The sequence below is a fragment of the Oncorhynchus mykiss genome, chromosome 7 (genome assembly GCF_013265735.2).
Source record: "Oncorhynchus mykiss isolate Arlee chromosome 7, USDA_OmykA_1.1, whole genome shotgun sequence".
Classification (NCBI taxonomy): domain Eukaryota; kingdom Metazoa; phylum Chordata; class Actinopteri; order Salmoniformes; family Salmonidae; genus Oncorhynchus; species Oncorhynchus mykiss.
Genome location: NC_048571.1, coordinates 71048606 through 71067849, shown reverse-complemented (window position 1 = coordinate 71067849; position 19244 = coordinate 71048606). Strand labels below are relative to the sequence as shown.

General features: G+C 44.2%; 1 protein-coding gene across 2 annotated transcripts in view; it reads right to left on the bottom strand.

Moving 5' to 3' along the window:
• pparb (peroxisome proliferator-activated receptor beta) overlaps positions 1-19244 on the bottom strand; it is a 44389-nt gene that overhangs the window by 11820 nt on the left and 13325 nt on the right. Inside the window, exon 2 of one of the 2 annotated variants that reach the window (XM_021608229.2) lies at positions 10595-11072. In XM_021608229.2, the coding sequence (XP_021463904.2) occupies positions 10595-11006 (412 nt within the window). In that variant the 5' untranslated portion in view covers positions 11007-11072. 2 annotated transcript variants of the gene reach the window in all.

Below are 19244 nucleotides of genomic sequence, written 5' to 3'. Positions count from 1 at the left end.
GAGAACAAGGTTTCTCATTCCATTACTCCCAGACCTCCACCTACAGTGCCTTGCGAAAGTATTCGGCCTCCTTGAACTTTGCGACCTTTTGCCACATTTCAGGCTTCAAACATAAAGATATAAAACTGTATTTTTTTGTGAAGAATCAACAACAAGTACGACACAATCATGAAGTGGAACGACATTTATTGGATATTTCAAACTTTTTTAACAAATCAAAAACTGAAAAATTGGGCATGCAAAATTATTCAGCCCCCTTAAGTTAATACTTTGTAGCGCCACCTTTTGCTGCGATTACAACTGTAAGTCGCTTGGGGTATGTCTATCAGTTTTGGACATCGAGAGTCTGACATTTTTTCCCATTCCTCCTTGCAAAACAGCTCGAGCTCAGTGAGGTTGGATGGAGAGCATTTGTGAACAGCAGTTTTCAGTTCTTTCCACAGATTCTCGATTGGATTCAGGTCTGGACTTTGACTTGGCCATTCTAACACCTGGATATGTTTATTTTTGAACCATTCCATTGTAGATTTTGCTTTATGTTTTGGATCATTGTCTTGTTGGAAGACAAATCTCCGTCCCAGTCTCAGGTCTTTTGCAGACTACATCAGGTTTTCTTCCAGAGTGGTCCTGTATTTGGCTCCATCCATCTTCCCATCAATTTTAACCATCTTCCCTGTCCCTGCTGAAGAAAAGCAGGCCCAAACCATGATGCTGCCACCACCATGTTTGACAGTGGGGATGGTGTGTTCAGCTGTGTTGCTTTTACGCCAAACATAACGTTTTGCATTGTTGCCAAAAAGTTCAATTTTGGTTTCATCTGACCAGAGCACCTTCTTCCACGTTTGGTGTGTCTCCCAGGTGGCTTGTGGCAAACTTTAAACGACACTTTATGGATATCTTTAAGAAATGGCTTTCTTCTTGCCACTCTTCCATAAAGGCCAGATTTGTGCAATATACGACTGATTGTTGTCCTCTGGACAGAGTCTCCCACCTCAGCTGTAGATCTCTGCAGTTCATCCAGAGTGATCATGGGCCTCTTGGCTGCATTTCTGATCACTCTTCTCCTTGTATGAGCTGAAAGTTTAGAGGGACGGCCAGGTCTTGGTAGATTTGCAGTGGTCTGATACTCCTTCCATTTCAATATTATCGCTTGCACAGTGCTCCTTGGGATGTTAAAAGCTTGGGAAATCTTTTTGTATCCAAATCCGTCTTTAAACTTCTTCACAACAGTATCTCGGACCTGCCTGGTGTGTTCCTTGTTCTTCATGATGCTCTCTGCGCTTTTAACGGACCTCTGAGACTATCACAGTGCAGGTGCATTTATACGGAGACTTGATTTACACACAGGTGGATTGTATTTATCATCATTAGTCATTTAGGTCAACATTGGATCATTCAGAGATCTTCACTGAACTTCTGGAGAGAGTTTGCTGCACTGAAAGTAAAGGGGCCGAATAATTTTGCACGCCCAATTTTTCAGTTTTTGATTTGTTAAAAAAGTTTGAAATATCCAATAAATGTCGTTCCACTTCATGATTGTGTCCCACTTGTTGATTCTTCACAAAAAAATACAGTTTTATATCTTTATGTTTGAAGCCTGAAACGTGGCAAAAGGTTGCAAAGTTCAAGGGGGCCAAATACTTTCGCAAGGCACTGTAGTTCTGTTGCACTACCTCATAGAATGTCTCCTATTGATTTTAATAGAACACCATGGAGGATGTCTCGGGAGCCACTGGTGGAGAAAACCGTGAGAGTAGTGTCCTCTTGGTACAGTAGCTATTTGGTCTGACTGTGGTTGGTGTAAATGCTCTGAGGGAGAGCAGCTCAGCGTTAACACCACCAGAGGCCTTTACCGGGACACATTGAACTGCTCCATGTACTGAGGGTGTGTGTAAGTTGGTGAGGGTGTGCATGCGTGTGTGAGTGAGTATGCACACATGAATGGCGGTGTGTGTGTGTGTGTGTGTGTAAGTGGACTGGAGATAATGATCTCTCGTTCGTAAAACACAAACAGAGAGGCAGTGATCCATATCAAAGGGTGTCTGTATCTGGAGAAGTCAATGGGCCTCTCGAGGACACAGGGCTAACCATTCTCAAAAGCCATTTGTCGGATGAGATCTAGGCCTGCAAATTAAGTTAAAGGCTAATTGCCGACTATTTGTTTACAAGGTACTAGGGCTGTCACCGACTAAAGAAATCTTGGATGACCGAAAGTCCTCTGTTCGTTCGACCAATTGATTGTATGTGGACACCTGCTCATAGAACATCTAATTCCAAAATCACAAGCATTAATATGGAGTTGGTCCCCGCTTTGCTGCTATAACAGCCTCCACTCTTGCGGGAAGGCTTTCTACTAGATGTTGGAACATTGCTGCGGGCCAGGGCTCTGAGCAGGACAGTCAAGTTCTTCCACACTGATTTCAACAAACCATTTCTGTATGGACCTCGCTTTGAACGAGGGCATTGTCATGCTGAAACAGGAAAGGGCCTTCCTCAAACTGTTGCCCCAAAGTTGGAAGTACAGAATCATCTAGAATGTTGTTGTATGCTGTTAAGGTTTGCCTTCACCAGAACTAAGGGGCCTAGCCCGAATGATGAAAAACAGCCCCAGACCATTATTCCTCCTCCAACAAACTTTACAGTTGGCAGTATGTACTGGGGAGGGTATCGTCCTCCTAGCATCCGCCTGCCCAGTGACGCGAGCCTACCAGACGAGCTAAATGCCTTTTCAGGTCAACATTCACAAAGCTGCGGGGCCAGATGGATTACCAGGAAGTGTACTCAAAGCATGCGTGGACCAACTGGAAAGGGTCTTGTCGGGTTCACCTAGGGGTCATGAAAAGGGTTGTACCAAAATGTTTGCTGTATTCGAATAATTTCTCTCTGCAGGGGAGTGTGGAAGATAAGAGACTACTCAGACATTCCACAATAAATCAACTTAGGGGAGGGGACATTTATTGCCTAGCTTTTAGATAAACACTGAAACTCTATGTTTGTATAGCTATGGATGCAGGGTTTTGGTCTCAGGAGTAAAAAGGACATGAGTAGTCAGTGACATCACTAAGGCGGGAATTAAGTTTAATAAAACAACTTGAGACCTTTTGTTTGATGCAGAACTTACTCAGCAACATTCATGCTATGTTCCTGTTTTGTCAACTTCTGTCTGCAATTGTATTAATAAAGGTTTTTGAATGATTTAATTAAAGATATTGTCATAATGCTTATTTTACCAATGAGTAACTGATTGATAAGGAAATAAGGAAAATAACCCTAACAGTCTTCACTGACATTGTCAACCTCTCCCTGACCAAGTCTGTAATACCTACATGTTTCAAGCAGACCAACATAGTCCCTGTGCCCAAGGAAGCAAAGGTAACTTGCTTAAATGATTAACCCCCTGTAGCACTCACGTCGGTAGCCATGAAGTGCTTTGAAAGGCTGGTTATAACTCACATCAACAGCATCCACCCAGACACCCTAGACCCACGCCAATTCGCATACCATCCCAACAGATCCACAGATGACGCAATATCAATCGCACTCCACACTGCCCTTCCCCACCTGGACAAAAGGAACACCTATGGGAGAATGCTGTTCATTGACTACAGCTCAGCATTCAACACCATAGTGCCCACAAAGCTCATCACTATGCTAAGGACCCTGGAACTAAACACATCCCTCTGCAACTGGATCCTTGACTTCCTGACAGGCCGCCCCCAGGTGGTAACAGTAGGCAAAAACACATCTGCCATGCTGATCATCAACACTGGGGCCCCTCAGGGGTAGGTACTTAGTCCCCTCCTGTACTCCCCCTTTTCACCCACGACTGCGTGGCCAAACACGACTCCAATACCATCATTACGTTTGCTGACGACACAACAGTGGTAGGCCTGATTACCGACAACGATGAGACAGCCTATACGGAGGAGGTCAAAGACCTGGCAGTGTGGTGCCAGGACAACAACCTCCTCTCCCTCAATGTGAGCAAGACAAAGGAGCAGATTGTGGACTACAGGAAAAATCCGGGCCGAACAGGCCCACATTAACATCGACGGGCTGTAGTGGAGCGGGTCGAGAGTATCAAGTTCCTTGGTGTCCACATCACCAACAAAACATCATGGTCCAAACACACCAAGATAGTCGTGAAGAGGGTACGACAACACCTTTTCCCCCTCAGGAGACTGAAAAGGGTTAGCATGGGTCCCCAGATCCTCAAAAAGGTATACAGCTGCACCAGCAAGAGCATCCTGACCGGTTGCATCACCGCCTGGACTGGTAACTGCTCTGCATCTCACCGTAAGGCTCTACAGAGGGTAATGCGTACAGCCCAGTACATCACTGTGGCCAAGCTTCCTGCCATTCAGGAACTATATACTAGGCAGTATCAGAGGAAAGCACAAAAAATTGTCAAAGACTCTAGTCACCCAAGTCATACTGTTTTTTCTGATAGTGCACGGCAAGCGGTATCAGAGCGCCAAATCTAGGACCAAAAGGCTCCTTAACAACTTCTAGCCCCAATCCATAAGAACGCTGAACAATTCATCAAATGGCCACCGGACTATTTATATTGACACCCCCCCCCCCCCCCCTCCATTTGTATTGTACACTGCTGCTACTCACTGTTTATTATCTATGCATAGTCACTTCACACCTACCTACATGTTTAAAAGAGCTCGACTAACCTGTACCCCCACACATTGACTCCGTACCGGTACACCCTGTATATAGCCTCGTTATTGTGTTATTTTTTACTTGAGGTTTATTTGGTTTATTATTCTCTTTCTTGAACTGCACTGTTGGTTAAGGGTTTGTAAGTAAGCATTTCACAGTAATATCTAGACATGTTATATTCGGCGCATGTGACAAATAAAGTTTGTTTTGAAACCCAGATTCGTCTGTCAGACTGCCAGATGGTAAAACGCCATTTATCACTCCAAAGAATGCATTTCCACTGCTCCAGAGTCCAATAGCGGCAAGCTTTACACCACTTCAGCTGACGCTTGGTATTGTGCATGGTGATCTTAGGTTTGTGTGCGCCTGCTTGGCCATGGAAACCCATTTCATGAAGCTCCCGGCAAACAGTTATTGTGCTGACGTTGCTTCCTGAGGCAGTTTGGAACTCGTAGTGAGTGTTGCACCCGAGGACAGACAATGTTTTACGTGCTACATGCTTCAGCACTCGCCGGTCCCGTTCTGTGAGGCCTACCCCTTCACAGCTGAGCCGTTGTTGCTCCTAGACATTTCCACTTCACAATAACAGCACTTACAGTTGTCAGGGGCAGCTCTAGCAGGGAAGCAATTTGATGAACTGACTTGACGATTTTATACACTTGTCAGATACGAGTGTGGCTGAAATAACCGAATCCACTCATTTGAAGGCGTGTCCACATAGTTCTGGCCATGTAGTGTATGTAATGGGTAATAGATAGACACTAACAATCAAACAAACAATTCACACAATGACGTTATGGAACAACGAATGTGCACAAATTGGCAGTGGTGGAAAAAGTACTCAATTATCATACTTGAGTAAAAGTAAAAGATACCTTAATAGAAAATGACTCAAGTAAAAGTCACGCAGTAAAATACTACTTGAGTAAAAGTCAAAAGGTACTTGGTTTTAAAAATACTTAAAATTAAGTTAAGTATCAAAAGTAAATGGAATTTCTAAAATGTAAGTAAAAGTATTAATAATTTCAAATTCCTTACATCAAGCAAACTAGACAGCACAATTGTACTTTCTTTTTTTATTTGACGTATAGCCACTCCAACACTCAGACATCATTTACAAACAAAGCATTTGTGTTTAGTAAGTCTGCCAGATCAGAGGCAGTAGGGATGACCAGGGATGTTGTCTTGATAAGTGAGTGAATTGGACCATTTTCCTCGAATCCCCGAGCTGACAAGGTACAAATCTGTCGTTCTGCCCTTGAACAAGGCAGTTTAACCCACTGTTCCTAGGCTGTCATTGAAAATAAGAATTTGTTCTTAATGGACTTGTCTAGTTAAATAAAGGTAAAATAAAAAAATTTAAAAAATGTACTATACACCACTGTAAATTGGCTGGAGAGTACGCAATCGAGAGAGACGTGCATTGTGCATCCACACTCCCCTTCTTCTTAGACTGTGCCATCTCTGCGGCCTCTGAAATCGATTAGTCTCGGCCTCCGCAATGGACTAGTTCACGGAGATGGGCGTGAATAAGACGGGTGTCTCGTGTGCCCTAAAAATAAAACGCACACACTCTACTGCTCAAAAAAAATAATCTTGGTCGACCAACAGCGTTACATACATAAAAATATGTAGACCCCCCCCCCCCCCCCCCCCCATCCCCAAAGTTCTAGGTCAACAGAGTTTTATGTCAGAACACTGAGTTCTAGGATAGAAGTTTAAATTATAGATCAGCACACAGTTCTAGATTGTAGAGGTCGGCCGATTAATCGGAACGGCCGATTAATTAGGACCGATTTCAAGTTTTCATAACAATCGGAAATTCCTAGGCCGTCATTGAAAATAAGAATTTGTTCTTAACCGACTTGCCTAGTTAAATAAAGATTAAAATAAATAAATAAATATATATATATATATATATAAAATAGTCCTATAATTCCTATAATAACTACAACCTATAACTTCTTACCTGGGAATATTGAAGACTCATGTTAAAAGGAACCACCAGCTTTCATGTTCTCATGTTCTGAGCAAGGAACTGAAACGTTAGGTGTTTTTACATGGCACATACTTTCTTCTCCAACACTTTGTTTTTGCATTATTTAAACCAAATTGAACAGGTTTAATTATTTATTTGAGTCTAAACTGATTTTATTGATGTATTATATTAAGTTAAAATAAGTGTTCATTCAGTATTGTTGTAATTGTCATTATTACAAAAAATACATTTTTTTAATTTGTTTTTATTTATTTTTAAAATCAGCCGATTAATCGGTACCAGTTCTCTCAAGTCAAATTGTATTTGTCACATACACATGGTTAGCAGATGTTAATGCGAGTGTAGCGAAATGCTTGTGCTTCTAGTTCCGACAATGCAGTAATAACCAACAAGTAATCTAGCTAACAATTCCAAAACTACTACCTTACAAGTGTAAGAGGGTAAAGAATATGTACATAAAGATATATGAATGAGTGATGGTACAGAGCGGCATAGGCAAGATACAGTAGATGGTATTGAGTACAGTATATACATATGAGATGAGTATGTAAACAAAGTGGCATAGTTAAAGTGGCTAGTGATACATGTATTACATAAAGATGCAGTAGATGATATAGAGTACAGTATATACGTATACATATGAGATGAATAATGTAGGGTATGTAAACATTATATTAGGTAGCATTGTTTAAAGTGGCTAGTGATATATTTTACATCATTTCCCATCAATTCCCATTATTAAAGTGGCTGGAGTTGAGTCAGTGTGTTGGCAGCAGCCACTCAATGTTAGTGGTGGCTGTTTAACAGTCTGATGGCCTTGAGATAGAAGCTGTTTTTCAGTCTCTCGGTCCCAGCTTTGATGCACCTGCACTGACCTTGCCTTCTGGATGATAGCGGGGTGAACAGGCAGTGGCTCGGGTGGTTGTTGTCCTTGATGATCTTTATGGCCTTCCTGTGACATCGGGTGGTGTAGGTGTCCTGGAGGGCAGGTAGTTTGCCCCCGGTGATGCATTGTGCAGACCTCACTACCCTCTGGAGAGCCTTACGGTTGTGGGCGGAGCAGTTGCCGTACCAGGCGGTGATACAGCCCGACAGGATGCTCTCGATTGTGCATCTGTAGAAGTTTGTGAGTGCTTTTGGTGACAAGCCAAATTTCTTCAGCCTCCTGAGGTTGAAGAGGCGCTGCTGCGCCTTCTTTACGATGCTATTTGTGTGGGTGGACCAATTCAGTTTGTCCGTGATGTGTACGCCGAGGAACTTAAAACTTACTACCCTCTCCACTACTGTTCCATCGATGTGGATAGGGGGGTGTTCCCTCTGCTGTTAACACTATGGTGTCTGTAGGCAGGGATCAACAAAATGGAATCGTGGTCAGCTTTTCCGAAAGGAGGGCGGGGCAGGGCCTTATATGCGTTGCGGAAGTTAGAATAGCAATGATCCAAGGTTTTTCCAGCCCTGGTTGCGCAATCGATATGCTGATACAATTTAGTGAGTCTTGTTTTCAGATTAGCCTTGTTAAAATCCCCAGCTACAATGAATGCAGCCACAGGATATATGGATTCCAGTTTGCAAAGAGTCAAATAAAGTTTGTTCAGAGCCATCGATGTGTCTGCTTGGGGGGGAATATATACGGCTGTGATTATAATCTAAGAGAATTCCCTTGGTAGATAATGCGGTCGACATTTGATTGTGAGGAATTCTAAATCAGGTGAACAGAAGGACTTGAGTTCCTGTATGTTGTTGTGGCCACACCACGTCTCGTTAACCATGAAGCATACGCCCCCGCCCCTCTTCTTACCAGAAAGATGTTTGTTTCTGTCGGCGCGATGCGTGGAGAAACCAGCTGGCTGCACCAACTCCGATAGCGTCTCTCCAGTGAGCCATGTTTCCGTGAAGCAAAGAACGTTACAGTCTCTGATGTCCCTCTGGAATGCTACCCTTGCTCGGATTTCATCAACCTTGTTGTCAAGAGACTGGACATTGGCGAGTAGAATGCTAGGGAGTGGCGCGCGATGTGCCTGTCTCCGGAGCCTGACCAGAAGACCGCTTCGTTTCCCCCTTTTACGAAGTCGTTTTTTTGGGTCGCCGGCTGGGATCCATTCCGTTGTCCTGGGTGAAAGGCAGAACACAGGATCCGCTTCGCGAAAGTCATATTCTTGGTCGTACTGATGGTGAGTTGACGCTGCTCTTATATTCAGTAGTTCTTCTCGACTGTATGTAATGAAACCTAAGATGACCTGGGGTACCAATGTAAGAAATAACACGTAAAAAAACAAAAAACTGCATAGTTTCCTAGGAACGCGAAGCGAGGCGGCCATCTCTGTCGGCGCCGGAAGTCACACGAGGGGACTGGGTTATAGGCGCTATGTCTAAAGGTAAACATCACAGGGACTTTACTTTGTGAGAATAAATAGAGTAAAAGGTGATGCTGTGTTTATGCTACAGGAACAACCACAATCAAAACAGATGTAGCACACAAGGTGGGCCACATCTCACTAATCATCAACAATTTTTTCTATCTATTTGAGTATTTTCAAATAATGTGGCCTGAATCAACTACTTCTATTGGAAGTAGGGCTAGCACAAATACTGTATAAATATCGTATAAAACACACCAAAAACATCAAAACCGTTTGTTGTTGTGTGGAACGACCAGCTAACTGAAGATGGAAGGACCTGGAATTTGCATGCTTGAGTCCGTTTCCGCAGTAACATGGACTCTTTAGAATGTGATGAAACTTTGTTGCTCCTCGCTGAAACAAGTAAGGTGTTGTAGTAAACAAGCCTGGGCAACACCTCCCCTCCCTGCAGCAGCAGCAGCACATGCAGTCAGGAGCAGAGGAGAGGGGAAACTGTGAATCTAAAAAATAATAATAATAAAAAAACATTCCAACGATTATAACGGTGACGTTGGTCATGTGGCTGGCCAATAACCGTAATACAACATTCCAGGACCGTCACAGCCCTAATTGGAAGTATTTGAAAGTATTTAAATAATTTCCTATAAATAGCCTACTATTTGAAAGTATTTTCAAATACATATTTCAAATACTATTTTCATGGGAGTGGGAGTGTATTTGAGTAAGTGTATTTTAGTATTTTCAAATACATGCCAATATTCAAATAATAAATATCTGAATACTTTCTATGAAATGTGTGTGAAAGTAATTGAGAAACTTGAAATAATATTTGAACCCAGGTCTTGTGAGTGTGTGTGTCTCAGGATGGTAAGTTGGTGGTTGAAGATATCCCTCTAGTGGTGTGGGGCCTGTGCTTTGGCAAAGTGGGTGGGGTTATATCCTTCCTGTTTGGCCCTGTCCGGGGGTGTCCTCGGATGGGGCCACAGTGTCTCTTGACCCCTCCTGTCTCAGCCTCCAGTATTTATGCTGCAGTAGTTTATGTGTCGGGGGGCTAGGGTCAGTTTGTTATATCTGGAGTACTTCTCCTGTCCTATTCGGTGTCCTGTGTGAATTTAAGTGTGCTCTCACTAATTCTCTCTTTCTTTCTCTCTCTCTCTCGGAGGACCTGAGCCCTAGGACCATGCCTCAGGACTACCTGACATGATGACTCCTTGCTGTCCCCAGTCCACCTGGCCGTGCTGCTGCTCCAGTTTCAACTGTTCTGCCTTATTATTATTGGACCATGCTGGTCATTTATGAACATTTGAACATCTTGGCCATGTTCTGTTATAATCTCCACCCGGCACAGCCAGAAGAGGACTGGCCACCCCACATAGCCTGGTTCCTCTCTAGGTTTCTTCCTAGGTTTTGGCCTTTCTAGGGAGTTTTTCCTAGCCACCGTGCTTCTACACCTGCATTGCTTGCTGTTTGGGGTTTTAGGCTGGGTTTCTGTACAGCACTTTGAGATATCAGCTGATGTACGAAGGGCTATATAAATACATTTGATTTGATTTGTGTGTCTCACCTGTGCAGCTACTGGAGAGGGCAGGGCTGTCCATATTGGAGGTGCTGTGGCTGTTACTACTCCCCTTCTCCTGCTGATCCTCTTGCTCCTGCTGCACAACCTCTTCGTCATGAGACTTCATGTCCCAGGAGCCAAGGCCCTCCTCCCTCACAGGTGACACCTCTGCTCCTCGCGCCCCCTCCTTCTCCCCCACTCTCTCTCTCAGCCCCTTCGACAGCAGGGATGGTTTCAGCACCTCCAAGGAGGACTCCAGCCCCATCACTCCCCCCGAGGTGTACTCCCCATGTGGGGAGGTGGTCCCGCTCTGGCAGACTCCCCCTTTCCTTACCAAAGCCCCGACACGCCGCCTCCGATCCCGTCGAGGGGCTTTGCTTTTGACCGGCGCTAAGACGGCGGCCCTGGTGCCCTCCATGGTGCTGCGTAGCTTCTCCCCTGACTCTCAGCCGCCCTCGGTCATGGCAACACCTTCGCCGCCCTGCTGGGGAGGAGGGGAACAGCCAGTTAGTACAGATCTTTTACAGAGGAATGATTTATTCCCAATCGGTGGTGTGTCATGAGGATAGGGTTGCAGCCAATCAGAGCTGCTATCACAGAATACAGTGACTGTCCAATCTAAATTTATTTTACAAAGTTAGACATCCAATCAGATCCATGAAACGCTTCACCCCAGTTAAAACAACACATTGAGAGACAATGCTTTCATTGTCTCTCAATGTGTTGTTTTAACTGGGGTGAAGCGTTTCATGGATCTGATTGGATGTCTAACTTTGTAAAATAAATTTAGATTGGACAGTCACTGTATTCTGTGATAGCAGCTCTGATTGGCTGCAACCCTATCCTCATGACACACCACCGATTGGGAATAAATCATTCCTTGAACATGGAACCGGCAGTCTCTTCTGGAAACACTTGTAATAACAGAGACTTTGATCTGGTCTCATTCAACAGATCCCTGTGCAGCTGAGAAAGCCTTAACCAGCACACCTCCAACCCAGAGAGACAGAAACAGCGTCCCCACAGAAACATAGCATATGGGCCAGGTTAGAGGTTTTTGATGCAGGCCTGGAGTTATTTTGTTGCTGAGGAGAGCCAGCTGTTAAGAAATTACTCTAAATCACTGAAATTCTATCAACTAATCACTAACAGAGAGAAGATAGAAAAGGGGGAGATAAAAAGAGTAGCGAGAGAAACAATAAGCTAACCCATTGGCATTAATGTGTAGGCCTTGTTGTTCAGAGAGAAACACATGCACACACAGTGAGTGGGCTAGCCTCCAAGCCCCAGCACATGTGAGCCCTGGGGTAGGCAAGACTGGTGTTTTTCAACAGACTCTTGTTGTTTGGACGGGAGAGCCCTGAGCTGAAGACGCTCTCTGTTTGTGTGTGTGTAGGGACGCTCTGCGGATCAGCTAGCACCACTGACCTTTTCCCACATTCCGTACTTCCTGCTGAACAGCCATGGACTTTCCCCCACTGGCCTTGGGTCGCTGTTCATGTGGGTGAGTGAGTGTGTGTGTGTGCATTTGCCAAGTGGAAATAGGGTTCATATGAACAGGCTATAGGGCTGATTTCATGGGGGATCACCAAGTCTTTGTCTGGTGAGTTTAAAAGAGGGAAGAGAGAATACCATAGACTAGGAATGTGACAAATGGAAAATTGTTCTTAAAAGGTCGATTTTGGGCACAAAACAGTCCAACTCCTCCTCTTTCTCAATTTTCTAACAGAAATGGGATGTGCCATTCTGGTCATGTGCGCCGCGACCGATGTAGCTAGTTCGTTAGTTAAGCTAGCCACTTGTACCTAGCCAGTAACTCCTCCAGTTTGACGTAATTTCATAGGATTTGATTTTGTTTACCATTAAATAACCTGCATTGATCAGTTATACAGTTTAAAGCCGTTAACTTAAAATAAGAAAAATTCCATGTGAATTCACAATGCAGATGGTCTACATTGCACTTCCTGCAGAGAGAGAAATGTTTTATAATTTATGCAGCTGGTGCTCTTGCTTTCCATGAGAGTGGCGCATGTAGCTTGTTGTTATCCAATCACAAGTCATCAAACTTGCAATATTATTAGGAGATAGTGCCTTCAGAAAGTATTCATTTTCCTTGACACATTTTGTTGCATTACATTTGTTGCATTACAGCCTGAATGCAGCAGTTAAAAGCGCTGGGCCAGTAACTGAAAGGTTGCTGGTTTGAATCACCCCCAACAACAACTGTTACCCTGTTGCACATGGTGTGGATGTTGATTAAGGCAGCCCCCCGCACCGCTCTGATTCAGAGGGGTTCGGTTAAACGGGGTAGACATTTCAGTTGAATGCATTCAGTTGTGCGACTGACTACAGTTGAAGGCGGAAGTTTACATACACTTAGGTTGGAGTCATTAAAACCTGTTTCTCAACCCCTCCACAAATTTATTGTTAACAAACTATAGTTTTGGCAAGTGGGTTAGGACATCTACTTTGTGCATGACACAAGTCAATTTTACAACAATTGTTTACAGGCAGATTTAACTTGTAATTCACTGTATCACAATTCCAGTGGGTCAGAAGTTTACATACACCAAGTTGACTGTGCTTTAAACAGCTTCTGAAAATTCCAGAAATTGATGTCATGGCTTTAGAAGCTTCTGATAGGCTAATTGACATAATTTGAGTCAATTGGAGGTGTACATGTGGAAGTATTTCAAGGCCTACCTTCAAACTCAGTGCCTCTTTGCTTGACATCATGGGAAAATCTAAAGAAATCAGACAAGATCTCAGAAAAACAATTGTAGACCTCCACAAGTCTGGTTCTTCCTTGGGAGCAATTTCCAAATGCCTGAAGGTACCACGTTCATCTGTACAAACAATAGTACGCAAGTATAAACACCATGGGACCACGCAGCCATCATACCACTCAGGAAGGAGACGCGTTCTGAGACGGGTTTGCAACTGCACATGGGGACAAAGATCATACTCTTTGGAGAAATGTCCTCTGGTCTGATGAAACAAAAATATAACTATCTTGCCATAATTACCATTGTTATGTTTGGAGGAAAAAGGGGGATGCTTGCAAGCCGAAGAACACCATCCCAACTGTGAAGCACAGGGGTTGCAGTTTCATGTTGTGGGGGTGCTTTGCTGCAGGAGGAACTGGTGCACTTCATAAAATGGATGGCATAATGAGGCAGGAAAATTATGCGGATATATTGAAGCATCATCAAGACATTAGTCAGGAAGTTAAAGCTTGGTCGCAAATGGGTCTTCCAAATGGACAATGCCCCAAGCATACTTCCAAAGTTGTGGCAAAATGGCTTAAGGACAATAAAGTCAAGGTATTGGAGTGGCCATCACAAAGCCATGACCTCAATCCTATAGAGTATTTCTGAGCAGAACTGAAAAAGGGTGTGCGAGCAAGGAGGCCTTACAAACCTGACTCAGTTACACCAGCTCTGTAGGGGGAATGGGCCAAAATTAACCCAACTTATTGTGGGAAGCTTGTGGAAGGCTACCCAAAACACTTGACCCAAGTTACACAATTTAAAGGCAATGCTACCAAATACTAATTGAGTGTATGTAAACTTGTGACCCACTGGGAATGTGATGAAAGAAATGAAAGATTAAATAAAATCACTCTCTCTACTATTATTCTGACATTTGACATTCTTAAAATAAAGTGGTGATCCTAACTGACCTAAGGGAATTTTTACTAGGATTAAATGTCAGGAATTGTGAAAAACTTAGTTTAAATGTATTTGGCTAAGGTGTATGTAAACTTCCGACTTCAACTGTAGGTATCACCTTTCCCACAAAATGACAAAGTGAAAACATGTTTTTAGAAATGTTTGCTAAATTGAAAATTAAAACAGAAATATCTTATCTTATCTTAGTATTCACACCCCTGAGTCAATACATGTTAGAATCAATTATTATTTATTTTTTTATTCTTCAAGCTTTATCAAGTTGATTGTTGATCATCGATAGACAACCATTTTAAAGTCTTGCCATAGATTTTCAAGCCGATTTAAGTCAAAACTAACTCGGCCACTCAGGAACATTCAATGTCATCTTGGTAATATTCGTCCTTGTGTTTTAAGTCATTGTCTTGGTGAAAGGTGAATTTGTCTCCGAGTGTCGGTTGGAAAGCAGACTGAACCAGGTTTCCTCTAGGATTTTGCCTGTACTTAACTTCATTCCGTTTTTTTATTTACATATTTTTACACTAGTCCATGGCGATGACTAGCATACCCATAACATGATGCAGCCACCACCATGCTTGAGAAAACCAAGCAGCATCGCGCCGACAGAGGATGGTCACGTCGCATTCTTAGAAAAATAAAATACTGCATAGTTTCCTATGTATTATTTCTTACATTGTTACCCCAGGAAATCTTAAGTCTTATTATATACAGCCGGGAAGAACTATTGGATATAAGAGCAACGTCAACTTTACCAACATCACGACCAGGAATACGACTTTCCCGAAGCGGATCCTCTGTTTGGACCACCACCCGGGACAATGGATTTAATCCCAGTAGCCGAACCAAAACAAAAGGCGCCGCAGAAGGGGCAGACGGAGCGCATCTCTCACGAGTATACTACTCGCCAATGTCCAGTCTCTTGACAACAAGGTAGATGAAATCCGAGCAAGGGCTGCCTTCCAGAGAGACATCAGAGATTGTAACGTTCTTTGTGTCACCGAAACATGGCTCACTCAGGATATGTTATCAGAGTCGGTACAGCCACCCGGTTTCTTCACGCATCGCACCAACAGAAACAAACATCTCTCTGGTAAGAAGAAGGGCGGGGGTGTATGCCTTATGATTAATGATTTGTGGTGTAATCATAACAACATACAGGAACTCAAGGCCTTTTGGTCACCTGACCAAGAATTCCTTACAATCAAATGCCGACAACATTATCTACCAAGAGAATTCGCTTCAATTCTAAATCACAGCAGTGTATATCCCCCCCAAGCAGACATCTCAGCGGCCCTGAAAGAACTTCACTGGACTCTGTGTAAACTGGAAACCATATATCCTGAGGCTGCATTTATTGTTTGAAAAAAGCTCATCTGAAAACAAGGATCCCTAACTTCCACAATGCATACAAAGCCCTCCCCCTGCCCTCCTTTTGGCAAATCTGACCGCGACTCCATTTTGTTGCTCCCTGCATATAGACAGAAACTAAAACAGGAAACGCCCGTGCTCAGGTCTGTTCAACGCTGGTCCGACCAATCGGGTTCCATGCTTCAAGATTGCTTCGATCACGTGGATTGGGATATGTTCCGGATAGCCTCAGTGCCCTATACCTGCGCCCAGAGGGGAGAAGTTCAAAGTCCGGGTACAACGGGGGCTTGGGTCTAAAAGGATTTTGTGAGCCTTGCGTAGGGCCCTGACCTTAAAGATCTCATCCAGGCCTGTCTGCTTGACTCCAAGTACCTTGCTTGCTGTGGTGAAGATCCTTCTCTGCATATTTCTCTGGCTGACAGTGGAATTGCCAAACCAACAGACAATACAAACAGTTAAACACTCAATGAAAGATTTGTAAAACAGAGTCAGTATAGTACAATTACAATAGACTATTTTTGTAGATCAGATCTGTACATTAACTCCACAGAAGCTTATTGTCCAAGAGGACACCTAGATATTTTTTATAGCTCTGCAATCTCTATATTCTAACCTCTGGTTGATGTTGCAGTGGTAGGTGTTGTATGCTTCCTGAAGTCTATGCACGTCTCTTTAGTCTTATTGGTATTGAGGACCAAGTGTGATTCGTCACACCACTCTACAAAGTCATCTAGGACGGGGTCACGATGTTCCTCGTCATCATGCAACAGGCTGATCAAGGCAGTGTCATCAACTTAAGGTGTCTGTCAGGATGGAAACTAGTACAACACATCCCTGAGGAGAGCCTTTGTTGGTGTGGCGTATGTCCGACATGTGGGGGCCCATTTTGACCCGCTGTGACCGTTGGCTCAGGAAGTCCAACAACCACAAAACCAGCCCCCCCCCCCCCCCCTTATTTTTCTTAGTGTGACATTTCACATACTGGTGGTATGTGTGCAGGACTTCGTGCAAAGTACAGTTGTTAAAATCCCCTAAAATAAATGTGGATGCAACGGGGAGATGGATTCCATTTTCTGTGACGGATTATATATTCTCTGACACCTTTGTTAGATTAGCTTTCGGTTGAATGTACACAACGGTAACAAACAATTGGGGGAACTCTCGGGGCAAATAGTAGGGTCGCAGTGACACAGAAAGCAGTTCAATGTCGGGGGTACAGAATCTCTCTCTTACCAAGATCCATTTACACCACTGGTCCCTGACAAGCAGGCAGACGCCCCCACCGTGATGTTTCCCTGTGACTGTCAGATCACAGTCCGCTCTGACCAGAGTGGCCGGCTCCACTTCCCTGTCCGGGACTCTGTCATCCAGCCAAGTCTCAGTATAGCCAGCAAACAGGCCTCCCAGTATTCGTGTTGGAGGAGCAGATTCGCTGACAGCTCATCCGCTTTCCCCCTTAGTGACTGGGCACTGATCAGCAAGGTGGTGGGTAAGTTTGTTCTTACATTTTTTAAGTCTGTGTGTGATTGCCCTGCGTTTTCCATGTTTGTCTGCGAGTGGATTACAAACCCAAATGAAAATCGGGGATTAGATGGATCATTGGGATATCCAGCACGTTTGTGTTTGAGTTGCATTGTAGTAGGAACTCTCCGCTGTATTCAATTCTGCTACCAGCATCGTTTTCATCATTTAGTCAGTTTGTAGAGGGTATGTACACGATCAACAAGATCAGTCCAACACCCCACCACCGTAAATTCATCATTGACAGATGGCAGATTGCTCCAGAGGGCTCAGGACCTCAGACTGGGGCGAAGGTTCACATTCCAACAGGACAACGATCCTAAGCACACAGCTAAGACAACGCAGGAGTGGCTTCGGGACAAGTCTCTGAACGTCCCTGAGTGGACCAGCCAGAGCCCGGACTTGAACCTGATCGAACATCTCTGGATGGACCTGAAAATAGCTGTGCAGTGACGCTCCCCATCCATCCTGACAGAGGTTGAGAGGATCTGCAGAGAATAATGGGAGTATCTCCCCAAATACAGGTGTGCCAAGCTTGTAGAGTCATACCCAAGAATACTCGATGCTGTAATCACTGTCAAAGGTGCTTCAACAAAGTACTGAGTAAAGGGTCTGAATCCTTACGTAAAATGTGATATATATAAACTCAGCAAAAAAAGAAACGTCCCTTTTTCAGGACCCTGTCTTTCAAAGATAAGTCGTAAAAATCCAAATAACTTCACAGATCTTCATTGTAATCTTCATTGTAATTGTAATCTAATAGCTTACGTTCAGAGACTTGTAGGCAATTATAAGGTCACAGTTATGAAAACTTAGGACACCAAAGAGGCCTTTCTACTGACACTGAAAAACACCAAAAGAAAGATGCCCAGGGTCCCTGCTCATCTGTGTGAATGTGCCTTAAGCATGCTGCAAAGAGGCATGAGGACTGCAGATGTGGCCAGGGCAATAAATTACAATGTCTGTACTGTGAGACACCTAAGACAGTACTACAGGGAGACAGGATGGACAGCTGATGGTCCTCGCAGTGGCAGACCACGTGTTACAATACCTGCACAGGAGCGATACATCTGAACACCACACATGCAGGACAGGTACAGGAAGGCAACAACAACTTCCCGAGTTGCACCAGGAATACACAATCCCTCCATCAGTGCTCAGACTGCAATAGGCTGAGAGAGGCTGGACTGAGTGCTTGTAGGCATGTTGTAAGGCAGGTCCTCACCACCAGACATCCCCGGCAACAGCGTCGCCTATGGGCACAAACCCACCATCGCTGGACCAGACAGGACTGGCAAAAAGTGCTCTTCACTGACGAGTCGCAGTTTTGTCTCACCAGGGGTGATGGTTGGATTCGCGTTTATCGTTGAAGGAATGAGTGTTACACCGAGGCTGTACTCTGGAGCGGGATTGATCTGGAGGTGGCGGGTCCGTCATGGTCTGGGGCGGTGTGTCACAGCATCGTCGGACTGAGCTTGTCGTCATTGCAGGCAATCTCAACGCTGTGCGTTACAGGGAAGACATCCTCCTCCCTCATGTGGTACCCTTCCTGGAGGCTCATCCTGACATGACCCTCCAGCATGACAATGCCACCAGCCATACTGCTCGTTCTGTGCGTGATTTCCTGCAAGACAGGAATGTCAGTGTTCTGCCATGGCCAGCGAAGAGCCCAGATCTCAATCCCATTGAGTACGTCTGGGACCTGTTGGATCGGAGGGAATGTCCGGGAACTTGCAGGTGCCATGGTGGAAGAGTGGGGTAACATCTCACAGCAAGAACTGGCAAATCTGGTGCAATCCATGAGGAGGAGATGCACTGCAGTACTTAATGCAGTTGGTGGCCACACCAGATACTGACTGTTACTTTTGATTTTGACCCCTCCCCCTTTGTTCAGGGACACATTATTCAATTTCTGTTCGTCACATGTCTGTGGAACTTGTTCAGTTCATGTCATCTGTTGAATCTTGTTATGTTCATACAAATATTTACACATGTTAAGTCTGCTAAAAATAAACGCAGTTGACAGTGAGAGGACGTTTCTTGTTTGGTCCTGACTAACGCCGAATAAACTATCAAAA